Source organism: Tasmannia lanceolata, unplaced genomic scaffold (assembly GCF_043159265.1).
Source record: "Tasmannia lanceolata isolate RefF3 unplaced genomic scaffold, GAP_Taslan_0.1 ptg000008l, whole genome shotgun sequence".
NCBI classification, from domain to species: domain Eukaryota; kingdom Viridiplantae; phylum Streptophyta; class Magnoliopsida; order Canellales; family Winteraceae; genus Tasmannia; species Tasmannia lanceolata.
In genome coordinates this window covers 19,175,303-19,192,503 of record NW_027518685.1, presented here as the reverse complement: position 1 = coordinate 19,192,503, position 17,201 = coordinate 19,175,303, and the positions used below count along the sequence as shown (strand labels likewise).

Below are 17,201 nucleotides of genomic sequence, written 5' to 3'. Positions count from 1 at the left end.
CTGGCATTGATCTTGTGAATGAGAAGCCCGTTCGGGACGAGACAACCATCGTATTTATTGAACAGGCCATGATGATGGCCCACTAAATCAACCATCCGAATCACCCACATATGTGCCATGTGGGATCCAAGTTTGATCTTTCTTAGTATAAAATCCTAATTTCATAAACCACAATTTGTTTCAGGCATTGAAGTGAAGGGAAAACCTTTTTTTATTGTACATTAGAGTTTTGAGGGGTTCTAGACTGAAGGGCGCCCTTGTAAAAAGGGGGGAGGGTGGTGGTGAAAGGGAGCCCTTACTTGCCGCACGTCACCATCCAGCCAATAAGGGCGCCCTTTCACCCCTTTTTTACAGGGGCATTTGCTAAGCTCCATCGCAACACGAGGTGGCTGGTTTGAATTGCGCCCTTTCACCCCTTTTTTACGGGGGCATTTGCTAAGCTCCATCGCAACACGAGGTGGCTGGTTTGAATTGCGACAGACAAGCCGCGAAAAGCCTTTTGTGATGGACACTAGCAACCCTTTTACGAGTGCTTCCTTCAGTCTACAATCCCTCTAGAGTTGTATATGGTGTAAGCCCTTATAGTCCTGTATTTTAAAAAAGTCTTGTACGGACCACATCATGGGATGATCCAAACCGTCCATAAGATGGTACACAATGTAAATGGTTCCCTAAAAATCATTTCCATAGGATATGATCTAATACATGTTTCTATAATTTGCAGTTCCTCTATAGATCGGAGGGTTGCGATCATCCTACGGAAGTGATTTTTGAGGAACACCTATTTACCTAGTGTTAGATCTTATGGACTGTTTGGACCATCCTATCATGTGGTGGTCCGTACAATACTTTTTAAAAAGTAAGGGACTATAAAGGCCTCTACCATATAAAATCTATGTATAATAATAATAATTTCATGCACCGAAGTGAAGGGAAATCCCTTTTGCTCGTATAGTAATAATTTCTCATATAGGCAAAGCCTTGCTTTTGGAAAACCTCTACTAATAAGAATCTTTTCTTTTGCCAAATCCCTAACATTTTGTTCTTGCTTGTTAGAAGTTAGAACAATAATAAGAATCTTACCAAAACCCCAATAATTTTTATAACAAAAAAGAGTTTGCCCTTTCACCAAACACACAATCTTTTCAATTTCGAGTTTCAATTTCTTACCTTTTTGTCGTATGGACTTGGAGGGAAACGCCTAAAACTTTCAAATCACCACGCCAAAATCATTAACAACATTTTCTTTTCCCTTTTTCCCCATTGTCAAAACCCCCAACTCTCTCTCTCTCTCTCTCTCTCTAAAAGGAAATAGTAAATTCTCTTTCCATCTCTGCAATTATATTCATTTCCATCGTTCTCTTCAACAGAGATGCAAAAACTCTCTATTTTCTGATCCGTTAGGGTTTTGATTTAGGTTTTCTTTTTTAGGTTTTTGGAAGAGGAGATGACGCAGAGCGGGGATTTTCATCTTCCGGATGAAATCCTGTCTGTGATCCCGACCGATCCGTATGATCAGCTCGATTTGGCGAAGAAGATCACGTCCATGGCCATTGCCTCTCGCGTATCCAAGCTCGAATCCGAGGCTGGCCGGCTCCGGCAAAAGATCGCCGAGAAAGATCACGTAATTTTCGATTTACAGAATAAGGTTTCGGAGGTGGAGGACATGTTTCGGGAATCTGATGCGCGTTTGAGGGTTGTTCTTGATGAAAATGTATCAATTTTTGGCAGTTTTCTAGTTTTTGCTTTTAATTGTTTTGGTACTTTGATTGTTAAATTTCATGCATTTTGTTTTGATTAAGTTATTATTATTTTTTTCGCGTTTGAAGATTAAGCTATCGAACGAACGAGATTCGCTGGCTGTGACGGCGAAGAAACTGAACCGTGATTTGGGAAAGGTATGGTGTTTTTGTTTACTTTTTAAAATGGTAGTTATATTTTTTCTATGCATCTTTGATTATTGATTCTTATTTGTATTTACTTCGTCACCTCCAACTAGCGTCATTATATTCAGGTTCTTCCATTATTTATGCTGAAATTCATATATCTCCCCCTTTTGACCCAATTTCTGAAATAAGCTGACGGAGATCACTAAATTCCTGAAATTTTAAGATGAATACCTTCTAATTAATCAAAGTAACAGGTCCCAGATCAACCAAAGTGCTCCACCTTTGTCACCTTTATCTACAGTAGCATCTCTACAATCCAATTCAAATAAATGATAGCACTTAATTGAATTCAAAACCAATTTCTGAGAAGTGGACTATCCCATTCTTTGTTTATGCATCGTTTGAACTCTCATGGTTTGCATGAAATATTGGTTAGCATTTCAACTTTAAATAATGCTTGTTAAATTAATGGATCATGTGGGAATCAAATGCATAAGTTGTTGTTTTAGAAAGTTTTCTTCCTTAGCAAGAGTGGCCTGCAGAGATCTTAAATCTCTGGGTTATTAGCAATCGTGGCCTGGTCCTTTGGCCGGCAACTTGCTTGCCATTTTCTTTCTTTTCAACTTAGCAACATGCTAAGTTTTGAATGCAAGGGGCGAGAATATTAAGCACTATTATAAGGAAGCCAAAGGCTTGATGGAATCCTTTCCCACCAATTATAAGTAGCTTTAAAGACCCTCTTCCCCAATTGTTGCTTGTACTCCAAAAGTTTTTCGTTTCCATGTGAAACGGAGGGGATCCATTGCCCGACATGGTGTCAGAGAAGAGAAGGGAGAAGAGAAGGCTGTGAGACTTGGCACTAAAGAACATTGTTTTGAAAATCTTACGATTTACGATTCAAATCTTACAATTTGCCATCCAATATGATTCGACCCCTGTTATGATTTACGATTTGATTCCGATTTTCACAACATTGCTAAAGAGATTGGGATGTGTAAAATGATGACAAATCCAAGCATTTAGAGAATGATTGTTGGAACTCAAACTCAACTCAACTAAGCCTTTGTCCCAAACTAGTTGGGGTCGGCTAATGAATCTTTTAGAAATTATTCATGATGAAGGTGAAAGAATCTACCTGGCTCAAATTGACTAAGTCTAATCCTGACACTAGTTGGGTTCGTCTACATGGATCAATTGTTGGAACTCAAAGAAAAAAAAAAAAACGTGGCTACATGTGAGCTGGATTCTCCAATGCATTTTATTAATTTATATTTTGAGTTTGAGCAGACAAAAATCGTGGGTATCAGCCCCGTTGAGTTTTTTTTTCAGCCTGGAATTTATCTAGGAACCCATGCGAGCACCGTAAATCTGGTTAATATGTAAAAAGAATTACAAGAGGGGGACATACCATCTTACCTCGAACCCAAGAGAATGTTAGGAATTCCCAATGCATCCCATCTAACAGTTCCCCTAGATATAATTAGTAGAGCCTTCCAATATCTAAAAACTTTATTACTTTTAATTTCACAAGTATAATTGGCCAAAGAGTCTGCAACTTGATTTGCTTCTCTGTAAGCATGAGAGATTTGAAGCTTCAGCTCAGCTCCTGCCAATAAAATTTAATGGACCAAGGAGGGTCTTTCTGCCTGCACGTTAGTACCAATATTATAATAGTGAAAAAAGAGACTACTACTTTGCCATTATGGTTTCTCAAAAGTCAAAACTCTTCCTCCACCAGCTGCACCAGGGCTACTTTTGGAATCCCCATCTGAATTAAGCTTGAGCGCACACCTTTCCTCAGCTTTACCAAAGCCACCTAAAAAGCCTTTGGGTGGTTCTTGGCTTAGAAAGGATGTTTATTTGGCTAAGAGCCCAAGCTTCCTATTCATAGCAATTAGATGTAGGCATGAAGAACTTAGCTAGAGAGTTGTCACCAGAGAAGCAGGAATCTCTACTCAGAATGGGGAATTGCGATTCCCCAAAACACGATTCGGAAATGGGAATCTTCTCGATTCCCCAATTTTTGGGAATCCCGTTTCGGAAATGTAGGAAATATCCACTCTAGGAAAATGTCTTTACTATTTTTATTGTCCATTTACTTAAGATTTACATGTAAATAAGGGAATACCCCCATTTGAATCTATTAAAAATAGTTCTAAGTCCCAAATCTAAAAGGATAAAAGGTCAACTCTGCAGTTCTATTATAAAATTCGAAAAACGGGCCGGGTCAAAATCTTAACTTCCAAACGACGGGGTATTTTTCAATTTTAAAGATTCATAAATTCTATCATCTCCACATTTGGTTCCAAAAACTTTGTTGTCTAAAAACTTTTCATCTTGTCATGCACTGGTCAACGCACCGATCAACAAACTGGCCAACACATGCATTTCAACTGATAGTAATTTTTCATTAAGTAAATGTTGGATCTTTCAATAAAAGTGTTTTTTTAAATATTCGGTTCATATAATTATTTCTAATATTTTTTAGGATTTTTTATTTTTTAAAATATTTAACCATTAAAAAAATAATTCTCCAACCCTTCACGCTTCCCACTTCCCACCTTCCCAAGAGCCTTCGCTTCCCGGTTCCCACTTCCCGCTCTGGCAGCCTTGGTTGTCAAATGCCATGACATCATTAATGATCATATTAGTGGGTTTATCTAAGCCGTCCATCCGTCTTCTACATCTTTCTCTTTATATTTCCCAACATAAGAGGGACATAATGATCTTTAGAGCAAAACTGAACCTAGCGCCATTAAGTTTAGAGGGTGTACATGTTGTAGTCGATTACAAGAAGACTGTAATTATGAATAGGTTGTTTATTGGCTTATGAAAAAATAGGGTTGCCAGGATAGGTTCCTTTGTTGCTTCCATCATACCATTTATCTAATTTATCTGCATTACATCCTCGATATAGATTCCTATTATTGTATACCTTCAACAGATTCCATCATAGCAATTGCGAAAAGCTGATGAAAGGGGAGGAGGATGATAGCTGATGAAAAGGGAGGTGGGAAGTTTTGAACTCATAAGGACTTAGAGTTGAAGCTTATGGGAGAAAGAAAACATGTAACATAAAGTTAATATTTTACAATATGCGCGCTAGAAATATATTTATATAAGTATTAATATATTGTGACATAAGTGTGTGTGTGTGTGTGTGTGTGTGTGTGTGTGTGTGTGTGTGTCTCCAAATATATAGAATTATTGTATTGTGACGTAAGTACATTTAAATATACATATATACATATTTATACGTATAATTTGGTCGGAAGGATCTGAATGGGTTGGGCCTTTGTGCACTAAACCCAATCCTGCTCGAATTTTTTTGGGTCTTGGAAATCTCAACTCCATCCTACCGGATAGAATGTCCAAGCCTACCAAAAAAGAATGTCCAAGCCAAACCCAAATACCCAAAGCAGGTAGCCTAACTTTTGCACCTAGGTAACATCCTTATTCTGGGTTAGCAACTAAGTGTCATTTGACAATTCTTTCCTCTAACTATGTTCTTAGCTCTTGGGGTGAATCTTAGTGTTCGGGACACTTGATTTTTCCCTGGTATATTAGGATTATGGAATAGGTCAATGTTCCGCTCACATATCTAGTTATGAATGTAGATTTTGACAATTTAGAGTTGCAAAGAAGAGACATGCAACTTCTTGAAGTTGCTAATGCCTAATGACTCAAATGAACACTTGCAAGAGGTTTTGTACCGATGCAATATGAGTAAATTTATTTGATCAAGAAAAGTGGTCTCTCCTCTAGTCACATACAAGTCTCTGGATTTGCTAGACATGAAATTGGATTACGTCATTCAGTTGTTTCTTTTTTTTATTCTTTTTTGGATGCAGTCCTAGCAAAGGTGTTACATGCTAAAATCGAATGTATACTCTTTGAATAGATCCAAAGAGCCACATATTCAAAATTTAATCAACAGGTTTGATAAAGAATTAAACAATCCCAAAATACTCCAAAGGGGTCATATATGGTAAAAACTATGGGATTAATAAACAATAAAAATTCCATGGACAATAAACAAACCATAACCAGAAGAGAGGAGAGAGAATTAGATGTCACTCAAAGGAAAAAAAAATACTTGAAATCCATTCCTAACCTCTGGTCAAGTCCACTCCTTGAAGGTTGTGGCCAGAAAGAGAAGAAAAACAAGGCGACCGAGATGGTCAAACAAACACCGAGAAAATAAATGGAAGCAAAAAAAAGGAAAAAAAGAAAAAGAAAAAGATGACATTAATTTCCTCAAGGCGGGAGGAAGTCAAAAAATATATGGTCCTCCCATGTCACACTCGATCGAGCAAGTTGATCTACTTCTGAATTAGCCGATCGCCAAATGTGCTGAAACGCCATTGAATGGACCTCAATTCTAGAATTGCGTCTGCAAATTGCTATGGAATGCTAGAAACTTATTTCATTCTAATAACATTCATCAAGTCCCCCTCCACAATTAGGGAGTCTAGGATGTTCTAAATTTCTAATCATACTTACTAGAAACTTCCTAGTTGGGTGTGAAGCTCACTCCGGAAGCTTAGTTCTTTTTGCTTCCCAAATTTAGGAGAAGCACACTTCCCATAAGCTTTCTACACGTTTCCTATTAATTAAGGGAATGCTTCCTATTCAAGTGATTATTTTTTCCTAAAAGAATATTTTCTTCTTTTGATAATATTGAAGGAGTGTATTTAAAAAAAATGCATTTAAAACTTGAAAACTCATCTTAAGCTTCAAATGAAAATCATATGGATCTTTTTCTAAAAACTTAACGTTAAATTATATATGAATAAAACCAGTGAAACTGTATATTCCTAAAACTTGTAATTCTAATTAGTTGTAAAGTCTTCTCTTTGCTTTGTAATCCTTACCCATATTAATCTTTCCTCCCTAACTTAGAACAATCCTACTCTTTCTATGTACTTCTTGTTCTCTTCTAATGAGGAAGGCTTCTTACAGACTTCATGTTGACTTTCTTTAACGCTTCCCATACATTTTCTCTTTCTTTAGAGCTTTTCTCTTCGCGCATTTTCTCTTCTCTAAACCCCTCGCTTTCCGCATCGCTTCTCGCACCTGCTTTCGACTTTGGCAACTATGGTTTTGATTCACTTTGCGAATTTCTGATAGAAGAGCGAAAACTTTCGCTATGCTGGCGTCTTGTATCCCAATTGGACAAAAAAAAAGCCATACAAACTTCCCTATCTATGTCACACAACAACCCCACCAATCTAGCTGGAACTGGGTTTCCTATGTTGGAGTCGTCAAAGTTTAGTTTAATAATCCCAAGCAGTGGGGAAGACTATGTCGGCTTCTAGGAAGCACGGGTACTCTCCTGGGGCTCCCGCATCCGCACCCGCACCCGACACGTATGGGGTGCGGGTACGTCCGGGGTACGTACCCCATTTTTTTTTTAAAAAAAAAACTAGTTTTGGTGGTTGGGTGCGTGTCGGGTGCGCACCACCCGTACTCGACACGTCCTGCTTCCTCCTGCTGCTTCTCTTTCCTCTCCTGTACTTCTCTCTACTTTCCTGTACTCGGTATTTACATGTAAACCATTTAAGTAAATGTCTTTACTATTTTATTGTCCATTTACTTAAGATTTAAGATTTACATTTACTTAAATGGTTTACATGTAAATAACGGAATACCCCCCTTTTGGATTTATTAAAAATAGTTTCAACACCCAAATCTAAAAGGAAAAAAAGTCAACTCTCCAGTTCTAGTACAAAATTCAAAGAAAAAAGGTCGGGTCAAAATTTTAACTTTCTTAACTTCCAAACGGTGGGGTATTTTTCAAATTTTAAAAATTCATAAAATCTATTTTGTCCAAACATTATTAAATCCCAAAAGTCCGGTAAAAAAAATCTCATAATTTGGTCTCTAAAAATTATTCATCTTGTCAGGCACTGGTTAACACACTGGTCAACACACTGGTGACAGACTTTTTTTTCTAATGAATGATGTATTGATGCCTCATGTTATGAAATATGGAACTTAATCACTTATGAAATGAAGAGTAATATTTGAATTTTCCATTTTGGTGATGTTATTGTTATTTGATTGCTCTACATTTTTTTTTAAAATTTTTATAAATATATAATAAAATATTAAAATATATTATTATATTCGGCATATCCGAACGTACTCGTACCCGGGGTTTTTGGCAAATCACGTACCCACGTACCCGTGTCGTACCCGCACCCCGTACCCGTACCCGTGCTTCATAGGTCGGCTTATCTATCTCTATTTTGCTATAATGAATCTCACCCCAAAACCTCTTTATCACAAACAATGAGTACCATTAGAACTTAGGAACGACTTCCGCTCATTGGGCAATGACATGAAGAACTTGCTGCTGAATCGCCCACACTTTCTTCGATACCCCTTCAAATACTCTTTTATTTCTTTTCACCTGCAAGGTCCACGGAACCGCCACTAATGCAAATCCTCAGAGAACTCTCATCGGCCAAGGGCCAAAGGACCAATGATCAAAGAGATCTGCGAGTAACTCTATGTGGTATTTACTTCACTCTTGCTTAAGTTTGTTTACCGCCCGCTTCATCCCTTGCGGGTTTGATTGAACTGAACTACTTAGGACCACTGCTCGCCTGACAGCTTTGCTCAACCCGATACCACCGCTTTCTCATTGGGGTCCTCGGATAGGAGACTGGTCATTGTACTTTCTTATATTTCATTACATTGTACTTCTTTATTGACTTTACTGTAGGGTGCAACTTGGGGCGGGCTCAACCTGAACCCGACGGGTTCAACCCAATTGTTGCTCGGGTTGGGTTGCGTTTGGATTGGGAAAAGCCAACCCAATTTAATTTTGGGTTGGGGGTTGAGGCCTTGGCAACCCTACCCGATCCTAACTCAACCTCCGTCCTCTAATTTTATCTTGATTTTCTTTCAGTTATTGTATTTTTTTGTTTGGCCCAAGGTGAACCCAAACCAACCTGACCCGATTTCGAGTTAGATGGGTTGGGTTAGGGTTGAGTGATTTAGAGGCGGGTTGGGTTAGGGTTGACCATCCTCAACCCGAGGCTCAGGTTGGGTTGGGCTAGGGTTGAGGGAATGCTATCAGGGGTTGGGTTAGGGTTGGCCTCAATCCGATCCAACCCGACCCGAATTGCACCCCTACTTTACTGTTCCAGACATGTGCGACAACACATATCACTGGCTGTTCGACACGATTAAGCAATTATGGATGGTTTTCTTGTTTATGTGATGGTTTCTAAGTATGTATTTGTGCTTGTTCTAGGACAATGCATATTCTAAGTATAATGATGGGGGACAACTTGTGTCCTCCATCCTTATCTGTGATTGTTCTTAATCAATAAAGTCACCCTTCTAAAAAAAAATGTGGATCCTTTGGTGAGCCATGGCCCCCACACATGCCAATCTTTAGCAGGACATGGCCCCCTCATGGATCATTCTCCCTGTGGAGAAGAACTTGACCTCAACTTCAACAAACCTAGGAGGTTGTTCCATATATGCTTCTTTCATTTCCCCATGTAAGAAGAAAATTTTCACATCTAGTTGATAGAGTGGCCAATCACAATTAGTAGGTAAAAAAAAAAAAATTACACGAATAGATGTGATTTTAACAATAGGGAAAATGTGTCTCAATAGTCAATGCCATATGTCTGAGTATAACCTTTGGCTAGCTTTGAGTCGTTCAAAGTAACCTTCAGGAAAATATTTAATAGCAAACATCCAACGGCAACCAAGAACTTTTTTATTTGCAAGAAGAGAAACCAAGTCCCAAGCATAGTTAGCAAACCTCTGTTTTAAATGGCATTTTTTTTCTCGAAAAAACGCATTTTATTGGTGTGCTGTTTAATACTATGTTTAAAATTTTGACAGTAATATAAACTCTGTTTTTTAAGGAAAACATTTTAAACCTTTTAAACACGTTTTTTTGGCCAACTTTCTAATTTTACCCCGCCATATTTTGTAAATGACAAAAATGTAAACGCACTTTGTTTTGTTTCCATTTTTTTACTAAATTTTTTCTGAACTAATACCGTATTAAACTCGAATTTTTCCCGTCCTGTTTTTTTGCAGAATCACTTTTTGCTACCTGTGGTCCCAAGTACCATTGGATTGAAGAGCAGACATTTCTTCTTCCATTACTTTCCTTAATCTAAGATGAACAAGTGCATCAACAGCAAAGTTAAGAATAGACACAACTGACATAGAAACAACAAATGAACGATATGATGTGGACTAGTGAGCATAAGAGACAAAGATTGAAATAGGGTGATTAGTGCAACTATGTTTACTTTTATGAAGAACAATACACAAATCACCAGCCAGAGAAATAACAGGCTCATGGAACTTACCAAGAGATTGATCCTTAGATGGTGAAGAAGATGATGGATATGAGAGCTGGTGGGGCTTCTGCATTTTTAGAGCATTGAATATAACCTGCAAATCTTGTTGTTTTCGTTGTGGCAAAACTTCAGAGGCCAACTTAGGAATAACCTCTAAAGGAATGCTAGAATATGAGGACTGATCAAGATGGCCTCCTGCTCCTGAAAAGAGGGGTTAAGTCTAAAAACGGACACATCAGTAGACACAAAATGCTTAGGAAAGCTTCCACTATAGCACTTGTAACCATTTTGAGTACGCAGGGTTGAGCCTCTGGCTCAATTGGTTAAGGCTTTGGTTTTCAATCTAGGGGTTGGAGGTTCAATCCCAGCTTACCTATAAAAAAAACCATTTCGAGTATCGAAAACCAGAAAAATACATTTAATAGCAAGAGGATCAAGCTTATCTTGCCTAGGAGACAACTGGTAGTCAAAACAAACACCCAAAAATACACGTAGTCAAAGTAAACATAGGAACTATAGGAAATATAATGGAACGTTGTCACTTTCCTCCAAGAATAGATGAAGGTAAACGATTGATTAAAGAACATGAGGTTAGAACTTCACTCTGCTAGGTTTCCAGTACATTCATATGGAGCATTATGGCTCTAGCTATGTCAACAAGGTGTCTATTTTGGCGTTCAGCCTCACTCTTTTGTTCTGTGTATATGCACATGAAGTCTGATGAATAATGACATGTTGGTTAAAAAATGATTGAAAACCAAAAGCAGAATGATATTTAATAAGAAATAGCTGTGTCATTCCTGGAATAGTCATCCGCAAAAGTTACAAAGTAATTGAACTCCATATAAGAGGGAATTTGCACGTATCTCAGACATATGAATGGACTAACATACAATGACTCGACTCCTGACTATTAAATCTAAAAGTAAAAGACATCCTATAGTGTTTACCTAACTGAACCGACTCACACTAAAGAGATGCCAACGGGTTTGATTTTGGAACCAACTTATATAACATTTCTATGGAGGGATGTCCAGGACAACGGTGCCAATGGTACGAAGACAACCTTTGAAGAGCAATACCATTAGCTATTCCATATAAATAGTACTTGACTCTTGCTCTCCACTAATCTTCTCCTTTGTCTTTAGATCATGGAAAACAGTTTAAGAAGAGGAAAACAATAGGATGGGTCAATGGACTACACCCATGCTTGAGCCATTAGATGTGTTACCATCTGCACAAATGACATTGTGATTGGAGGTCTCCGGTTGAAAAGAAGATAAAATACTAGAGTGACTATTCATATGGTCCGAGGCACTGCCTTTCTATGAAGACTCAAGTTAAACAGAAGTACTACCTTTCTAAACAAGGGTAGCATTTGACCGCACCTAGGCGGTACCATTAGCATGGATCAACTTGGAAAACTCTTCCTTGGAGAGAATAACACTATCAGAAGTCTCATCACATTTAGAAGTAAAAGCTTGATTGCTATTGAACTCCATACTATTTCATATAATCTGAGCATCTTCTTGAATAGATGATGACATGGAAAGAAGGATTATACTCATACAAAGGGTACAGTTGGCTATTTAAGAGGGGACTGCATGCCAATCATTTAATTGCATTGTAAATAGATGATGATGTGAAATAATGATTATACGCATTATTGTAGTCAAAGGTTATTATGGCCTAGACCAGGTTCTGAGTCTTTTTGAAGAAGGATGCTGTTATTGTTGATTTACTAAAACATGAGAGGTTTTGTTCTTTTGCCAACGGTGTGAAAATGCCTATTGAAATTGCAAAATTTTTGTGTTCAACTTCATTCTTTTGTTTGAGGATGTAATTTCTGTTCAATGTTGGACCTTTTTAGCTTGCTGTTTATGGAAGCCTATAGGTTATTTCACGTATGTTCTTTTATCATGCAAACTGAACCCTGATTCTTTTGACAGTTGGAGACATTCAAGAGACACCTAATGCAGTCATTGAGTGATGATAATTCACCTGTAAGATTTATCTATTAGTCATAGATCTGTTTCATATAGAACTTCTACGGTTACATTTCTCTCTCTCCTCTCTCTCTCTCTCTCTCTCTCTCTCTCTCTCTCTCTCCATGTGCTCTGTATGTGAATATATTAGTTATGTTCATAGAGAGTATCATCGCCTGCTTCAAAGAGCTAAGAATTAGAGTTTGGCTTTTCATTAGCAGCAAGCCGAGACTGTTGATATAGGGACTTGTGACCAATCAGTGGGAAAAGCTTCTTCAGTGAAAGGTACCCTTTATTTTATTGATGCGACTTTTGATTATTTGTGTATTTTAATTACCATGATGATGATAGGCATTACTTGTTTCTCTGTTGGAAAGCCTAACTTTGTTTCTGACTATTGCAGATGCTTGGCAATAACTATATTATTTTCATCTTTGTTATTTCAGATGAGGAGTCCAATGGCTACACATCATCAAATTTTGTCACTGGCTCTACAGAAATGGGGGATACAGTTCAAGATGGTACATGCACGACCACTGTTATAATATTAATAAATTTTGCTCCCACGCCAAACTCTAGATGCATTTTAAGATGGCTACTGCTTTACAGCCTTGAGGAATACTGGGCAACGATTCTCTGTTACTCCATACATCACGCCACGGCTTACTCCAACTGGAACACCCACAGTAATATCAACAGGTGGTTCTCCCAGAGGGTTCTCTGCTGCAGTATCTCCGAGAAAGACCTCTGGAACCACATCACCAACGAAACCTAACATTGAAGGGCGCTCTGTGTTGTCGTCATGGTACCCATCAAGTCAACAATCTTCAGCGGCAAGCTCTCCTCCCCATGGGCGCCCAATGCCAGGTTCTTAACACTTGTCAATGTATAATTTATAATGTCAAGGCATAAAAATACTAATGGCCTTTTGTTATGTCTGAGTTCTGTAGAATATTTCACATTTGTTGTAGATGTAGGATTTCTTTATATAGTTTTTACTTATATGGGTTGTACACCTTTTCAGCTCGTACCCCACGGATTGATGGGAAGGAGTTCTTCCGTCAAGCCAGGTGGGCCCATGCACCCGAACATTTTGTTTGTAGTTTTAGACCTTTAGTTAATTATGATGGGCCATTTCTGAGACCGGATGTTTATGTAAATCAGGAGTCGCCTTTCTTATGAACAGTTTGGTGCATTTCTAGCTAACATCAAGGAGCTCAATGCTCATAAGCAATCACGTGAGGTAATCTTCTGTTTCTTCCATCTCTAGCTGGTGAAACTTTTGCATCTACCACTAGATCACTCGTTTTAGTTGGGGGATCTTGTCTTGCTGTCACTCTGGAGATTCATGTCAAGACCATTAGTCATTGATGAATTTTGAATGATTTATTCCATGCAGGAAACCTTGAGGAAAGCTGAAGAGATCTTTGGTATTGATAACAAAGATCTTTACTTATCCTTTCAGGGGCTGCTTAACCGTAGCATGGCTTAGAAGTTAATTTTGTGGGAGAAGATACATGATAACAGGTCTCTCTCTCTCTCTCTCTCTCTCTCTCTCTCTCTCTCTCTCTCTCTCTCTCTCTCTCGCATCTGTTCTGTTCTGATTTTAGATGTTTTCTATAGGAATAATGATGGGATAAATTACCTATAAATAAAAACGATGAGATAAATTCACATCCCTTCTAGTTGGTTTAAGGGTTAGTTGGTGGTTAAGGTCACTTCGCCAAGTTCTCCGACACTAACTGAATTTCAGATGAGCGGACATGGGCGTAAAATCTTTGATGTCCACTGGGATTGGATTGCGTATGAAATGTGTTGTATGATTTGCTGTTTGAGCTTATCACTTCAGTAATGAGCAAGGCGAAAGATTGTTAAGTCTTCTATTGTGCCCATTTCTTGATCTATAATTGTTTCTTTCAGTGGGTTACCGGCCGTCTTCTGCAATTGTCTAGCCTGTGTTTATTGTGGTTTCGAAGCCATTTAGACATGAGTCGATATGAATAAAAGATGGTGTTTTAGGGCAGTTGGCTTTGGTCCCCTTAAAAAGGTTGAGAGCCTTACTATGAGTTTCAAGGTTTCAATTTGTGCCTTTTTAGTTTGCAGCTCACAAGTCACTATCTTGAAAGGTCTAAATTGTACCCAATTGCAATTTGGGTGTGTATCCAAACACACTCTTTGGTGTTCTTGAATGATTTCAGGCAATTAGGGTCCGTTTGGATACCTGATGCATTTGTATTTGATTTGGATTTGAGTTTTGGATACAAAATGCATCCATCTTCTTTATGAACATGTTTTAAGAGAGAGAGAGAGAGGGAGGGAGGGAGGGAGGGATGTCTCGCTGCTGCCGGAGCAACGTCGAGGAGTAGCGACGGTGAAGGAAGTTGCCACAAATATTGATTTCCAAATAATGTCTCGCAGAACAGATTTGAAAATCAGAATTTTTTGCACTGTCGTAGCTGATTTGGAAATTTTTAGGATCCGATCTAGTTCAAAATGTCAACCAAATTCAAATCTAAATCTTGTGGGTCTCCAAACGTGGCCTTACTGGATTTCTTAATGTAATGATTGTCTTTGGTTATATTTTTGGAGTAAAAGGAATAGTAGTTCTCGAGTTGAAGGTTCTAACTGTCACTCCTCTACTCGCAGCTGTACTCTAGTCATTGGTGTTCAACTTTGGGGGCATCTGTTGGAGGAAGACTGGTAAGTTAAGGGTGACTTACTGTAAACTGGTTGTAATTAATTTATTGTCTAACTCGGCTGTATTTGGAAAAATATTAGAATTAAAGCAGCGGGATACTGTTTTTTAGTTGTACATTGAGGGGTTTGGAGTGTGGCAGGAAGGTGGGCTTTGTTTAAGTGCTTCTGCACTATTTTTCCCACTGTCTCGATTTCTATCCTCAACATTTGTCTTTTTTCTAAAGAGATATAATTCTTTGTATGGCATGTCAGTGTGTACATCGATTTACTGGTGTATGTGCTGCTGAGAGGGATGATGATCGGCACCACACGGCCTGCGGGCCAGGCACGGCACGGCACGATTTGGCCACGGGCCCTGCCGCCGTTTCGTGCTGCGTGCCTAAACCCTCAGCCCGGCCCGGCACGGCCCAATTGCCACCTTGAATCGGCATGATATTCACTACCGTTCAATTGTAATCAGATAGTGGTGATTGCACATGCTCCTGAGTGTTTGGTGCATATCATTGCCTCTTTTTTTCTGAATTGATTTCTTTTGCCTGTGCGAGTATGGAAGACATACATATATTCCCACTGTTTGGAAAACGTTTATGATTGTTAGTATCTTTATGGCCCAGAAATTATATTGGTCTAGATCAACGGATTTGTTTTTCTTGACTGTGGGGCCTTGGCCTTTCCCTTTTTATACATTGATTGGATGGTTTAGATTGCCTCATACATATTTGATATTCCTTTTGGCGCTTGGGATCAGATGGTTTTCACGTTTTGTGATCCAAAAGATGGGGCCCTTTGATGTAGGATGCAAATTATGCTCACATCTTATGGTTGGGCCCACCGTTGAGAGCTTCTCGTATTGGGCCCCATTTCTGCCTTTTGTATGTGATCAAATCCATTGATTTGAGTGAAAATTTGTACGTCTGTCCTAATGCCTAATGTCATGAAAACACATTGATAAGATGATCCTAGGCCGTTGACACGTCAATAAGATGATCCTAAGCTGTTCATTTAAGATTTTGGCAACTGATTGTGAGTGCTAAACTGATTAATGTCCTCAAATTTAGATGTAATTTTGAGGGCAATAATAGGTTTGGCACGCACAATCGGTTGTTATAACCTTAAATGAACAGGGCCTAAGCATTGCATCCTTGTTCTTTTAGTCCCTATTGTGACAACCGATTGTGAGTCCAAAACCTATTATTGGGCTCAAAATTACATTAAAAAAATAGGTTTAGGGCTGACAATCAGTTGTATTAATCTGAAACGAACAGGGCCTTTAGGATTTTGAGAATCAATTTTGAGTCCGAAGCTGATTAATGGACTCACTGAATGTGGGCCCCACTGTATTTGGGGGGCTGCACGATTTTTATGGTCAAGATCAAACTATTACTTAGGTCCATGGATCTAAAAATGACAATCTGGATCTTCAAGGCTTGCTCCTGGTTCTTCTTATGGTAACAGGGAGTTGAAAGAGTGCAGTTCAAGATTTTGCATTTTAACCCTTTAAGCAAATCTTGATGATTCTCTCAGAAAACTTCATCATTAATCACTAACCACCAGTTCAGCCATGGTGACAAATCCCCAATTAACAAAACTTAAATATCTGAATTTGATTGCAACGTCCATTTTTCTAACACTACTTGACAAATCAAGCTGCAAAATGACCTCAAACCTCAATATAAGTATATAACTCATGATTTGTGTTATAAAATGATTAAGCTCCCTAAATATCATGCTTAAGAAAATCAGAATGAGAAGTTCTGCCACCTTACTTCCAAAAAAAGTAACAGGAAAAAAAAAATCTGAGATTCATTCAAGCTTCTAAGAAAAGCATGAAACACGAACATGTTAGTTGATTCTTTAATTTATTCTTAAACATGCCATCTCCCTGTGAGAAGATCAACTCCCCACCTCCTCTCTTCTCTCATCTAACTGGATCATGGTTGTCAATAAAATGGCAGACAAGTAATGAAAAGCATTTCCAAATGCACAAGGTGGGTGGGTACTTAGGAACAAGAATATTATTTCCAGCTAAATCTAAACAGAAGAGAAGAAAAGAAAATTTAAGAAACAAAATCTTCACTCCAGTGATCTTATGCAAAATGAATCCACTTCCATGGCATCTATCAATCAATCATATGAGCTTGTTGAAACTTGTGTCAGACTTGGGATTGGAATCTCACCTGCACCTGCATTGTATCTCTTTAATTTACTTTTCATAGATCACTATCTTTAAAAATGCTCTCTTCAAATATCTTATTTAACCAGGTTTTTAATATATAACTGAGTATAGGGCA

At 38.4% G+C, this 17,201-nt stretch overlaps 1 protein-coding gene across 2 annotated transcripts; it reads left to right on the top strand.

The window, feature by feature from the left end:
* Positions 1 to 947: 947 nt before the first annotated feature.
* LOC143884678 (interactor of constitutive active ROPs protein) lies at positions 948 to 15,151 on the top strand. Of its 2 annotated transcripts, XM_077388361.1 has the most exons (11): positions 948 to 1,314; positions 1,432 to 1,714; positions 1,830 to 1,898; positions 12,178 to 12,231; positions 12,432 to 12,498; positions 12,660 to 12,734; positions 12,823 to 13,080; positions 13,238 to 13,283; positions 13,378 to 13,456; positions 13,613 to 13,740; positions 14,860 to 15,151. In XM_077388361.1, exons 2-10 carry the CDS (start codon positions 1,448 to 1,450, stop codon positions 13,703 to 13,705), a joined length of 1,008 nt encoding a protein of 335 aa, XP_077244476.1. In that variant the 5' UTR covers positions 948 to 1,314; positions 1,432 to 1,447; the 3' UTR covers positions 13,706 to 13,740; positions 14,860 to 15,151. The 2 variants fall into 2 exon arrangements, with proteins under 2 accessions (XP_077244476.1, XP_077244477.1); XM_077388362.1 differs by having other exon boundaries at positions 949 to 1,714; positions 12,435 to 12,498.
* The last annotated feature ends 2,050 nt before the right edge of the window (positions 15,152 to 17,201 follow it).

Bases quoted from the DNA above. Each gene is read 5' to 3' on its own strand.
- LOC143884678 (XM_077388361.1), top strand. From the start codon at position 1,448: ATGACGCAGAGCGGGGATTTTCATCTTCCGGATGAAATCCTGTCTGTG. The intron at 12,232-12,431 runs GTAAGATTTATC...GCTTTTCATTAG, and splicing joins TGAGTGATGATAATTCACCT to CAGCAAGCCGAGACTGTTGA. The intron at 13,284-13,377 runs GTGGGCCCATGC...TATGTAAATCAG, and splicing joins GAGTTCTTCCGTCAAGCCAG to GAGTCGCCTTTCTTATGAAC.